The sequence below is a fragment of the Polyodon spathula genome, unplaced genomic scaffold (genome assembly GCF_017654505.1).
Source record: "Polyodon spathula isolate WHYD16114869_AA unplaced genomic scaffold, ASM1765450v1 scaffolds_4006, whole genome shotgun sequence".
In the NCBI taxonomy this organism is placed as follows: domain Eukaryota; kingdom Metazoa; phylum Chordata; class Actinopteri; order Acipenseriformes; family Polyodontidae; genus Polyodon; species Polyodon spathula.
The window spans coordinates 1-3067 of NW_024475463.1; the positions used below are offsets into that span (position 1 = coordinate 1).

The 3067-nt window shown below is 33.7% G+C and overlaps 1 protein-coding gene across 1 annotated transcript; it reads left to right on the forward strand.

The window, feature by feature from the left end:
- Positions 1-413: 413 nt before the first annotated feature.
- On the forward strand, positions 414-2720 carry LOC121312580 (avidin-like; the record flags this gene model as incomplete). Its single annotated transcript, XM_041244296.1, has 3 exons — positions 414-626; positions 2116-2320; positions 2606-2720. Coding segments are annotated over exons 1-3 (422 nt in total), but the record flags the coding sequence as incomplete, so codon positions are not given.
- Positions 2721-3067: the final 347 nt, after the last annotated feature.

Below are 3067 nucleotides of genomic sequence, written 5' to 3' on the forward strand. Positions count from 1 at the left end.
TGGTTGGCTATCGTAAGGAGTGTACTGTGAAGATGTGCAGAGCCTGGCATGACCCAAATTATTTTTACCTCAGCAGATTTTAAGGTCATCACAACTCTGTTAACTGTAATAACAGCTAAATAATAACTACAATTACATTTATTTAACTGTGATAATAAATACAACAAAAATTAAAATAATGATTATAACTAACTATAACTATAAAAAAAAAAACACTGCTGCGAAAGTGTATATCTGGTACATATAAATCAGATGAGTTCCGTCGCAAATTTTCCATCTCGTCATATATCTTCCACAGTTTTGGGTACGTGTGTGTGTATCGCCGTTATATGCACTGTTATCTGCGATTTGCCTTTCAAACTGCTAATTTCTTTTAAAGCCTATTTCTTAGCTCCCAATCTGTATCTTATAGGACAACCCATCCACGTGGCTTGGCTGTAATGAACAAATTGCCAATGAGAAGGATATAAACAGAGGTTCCGAGAGACTGCAGAAATCGCGAATAAAAAAAGTTTTGGTATTGAATGTCTGTGCAAGTTTCCTTTTCAGTTATGAAAAACATGATTCTTTTCTCGACTCTTGTTTTGCTTTTTCGACTTGCATCATATACTTGCAAAGCACAAAAGGTAAGTGATTCTATAATACTTTAAAACTATAAGTATTAAATTGGTAAGAGCAATTATACAGTGTAATGTTCTTTAAGACTAGAACCGCCACGCAGGTCACCCATACATTTTTAAACTGCTTTGTTGTGAAAATGAAAGGCATACTATCGGATACAACTCAAAAGTTGTATTCGTGAACACCACCGTGAACACCACATCTACCTTGCAACACCAAAACCCGTAGTTAAATATAAAAATAATAGCTTTTTTTTTATAAACGAGCGTATACAGCATACTAAAAACATAGAACAATATAATAACATCACATTTCAAATAAACGGATATATACATAAATCCGTGTAATGCGTTATTCAGACAAAACTACAACCGAAATCATTGTTTCTATTACTACATAAAAATAAAATATAACACCACTTCCGGTATGACGGCTGCGTTGTGCTCTATGGAGGAGCGTATGCTTCTGCCAGCTGGTTGCCTGCATCCAGGAGCTGTGCTGTAAACAAAGACGCAGTTCCATTGAACACTGCTGTGTAAACTGCTTATAACACCTGCAAACTGCACAACCCAAAAAAAAAATCTAAAAAGTAATATCTAAAAAAAAAAAAAACTTGCAAAGTATATCCAATTGTTATCCTACTGTAGGATCCCCAGAAAGCCAACGTTCATGGGCGTATGAATCTAGGCTTGCCATAATGTTAGTCAAAGCACTAGTTATGCAAGTTTTAATATTTCCTCCTCTGATAGATTTCCATTGATTAAGTGTCACAGAAACGACCTTTGTTGGTCTCTTAATAACACAGAAGATCCACATGTAGACTTTTTGTTAGTTACATCTGAAGTAACTCAATGTTAGACTGTTTGGTTGACAAGTATCAGTCGTCAAGCATAGCATGAATCAGTCAGAAGAGGGTTTGCGCCTTTATTATTTGTCCCTCCCACTACAGAACAAACGAGAATGTTTGTTATATCTTATAGAATAAAAAGGCATGTATTGTATTGCATGGGATCACATTGACCCACAGTAAGCGGTTCTTGGTAGAACTGTTTATAACTTTATCATTTTTGCGATTCTGGCTATCGAACGCCGTCAGGGTATTTAATTCATATATTTTATTAAATCAATAAGACGGACCTACAAATACGATTTACAACCGAAGAGTAATTAACATTTTAAGCGCAAAATGGGTCACAGCAACCCGCATGGCTGTTCTAGTGTTAAACATTGTGAGAGAACACATTTAGTTAAGCAAGTAAATACATCTTTATTGTCAACGTTTTATCGATGTTTTCTAAAAACACCTTCATGTGTTCAATTTATATGCACAATAACATACACTAACCTATACATACATTTGTAACAATATAAACAGTACTTATGTATTCACAATATATATCCTATATATCCAAACTGCCCTGAATCCATCATTAAAATCCATGCATGTTGAAATTGTTATCAATCTAAGTCTGTAAGTAATCAATTTTATTTCAGTGTAATTTGGAAGGAAAATGGATAAATGATCTTGGATCCAACATGATTATTTACAAGAGAAATAACAAGGGAATCTTCTTTGGCTCATACTTCACTGCAGTGACAACAGAAAAGAACGTGAAAATTACTCCATCGCCCATCTCTGGAGTTGTACATAATTCTTCTGAGCCGGTATTTGCTTTCCTTGTTAAGTGGTCTTTCTCAGGTAAAGCAATACTTTTGTCCATTGCACAGTATATCAGAAACTCCTAGCACTATGAGCACTTGTATAACTCCCAGACTTCAACTTGGAACATCTCAGAATCATAAAGCTTAAATTTTAAATGTAAAAACATTATGCATTGTAGGGCTAGTCAGAAAATATACTTTAATGAACATGGTATTTATATTATTATATAATATCATATATATATTATTTTTTTATAATTTAAAATAATTTTATTTATTAGATAATACTATATTATTATATTATCTTTTTTTTTTTTTACAGATTCTATAACAAGCTTTACTGGCCAGTGCTTTGATGGCAAGGGTGAACGTCTTGAAACCATGTGGCTACGCAGAGCAAAAGCAAAATCCAGTAAAGATAACTGGGTGGCAACCAGGTAATCCAAAGACTGTCAAGCTATATTTGTAAGCAAGTAAAGAGTATACAGCTATAACAGTACATCATTATGAATGACGATTCTGAGTTTTTTGCTATTTTTACATAAAATTATTCCACCACTTGGCATCATTTTAACACAATAACTGCATTTTGTATATTCAAAATCTAGAGTGGCCTGGGGTGGAGTATTTTAAAGACATAAATATTTGCATCCCTTTTATTATGCGTTTCTTCGCTATGGGGGGGAATATAAAATTTAGCTAAGATTTGTCACCATATAAATGTAGCTTTTATTATATATCTATCTCTCTATCTCTCGCACACACTCAAAGTCAGCATGTCATT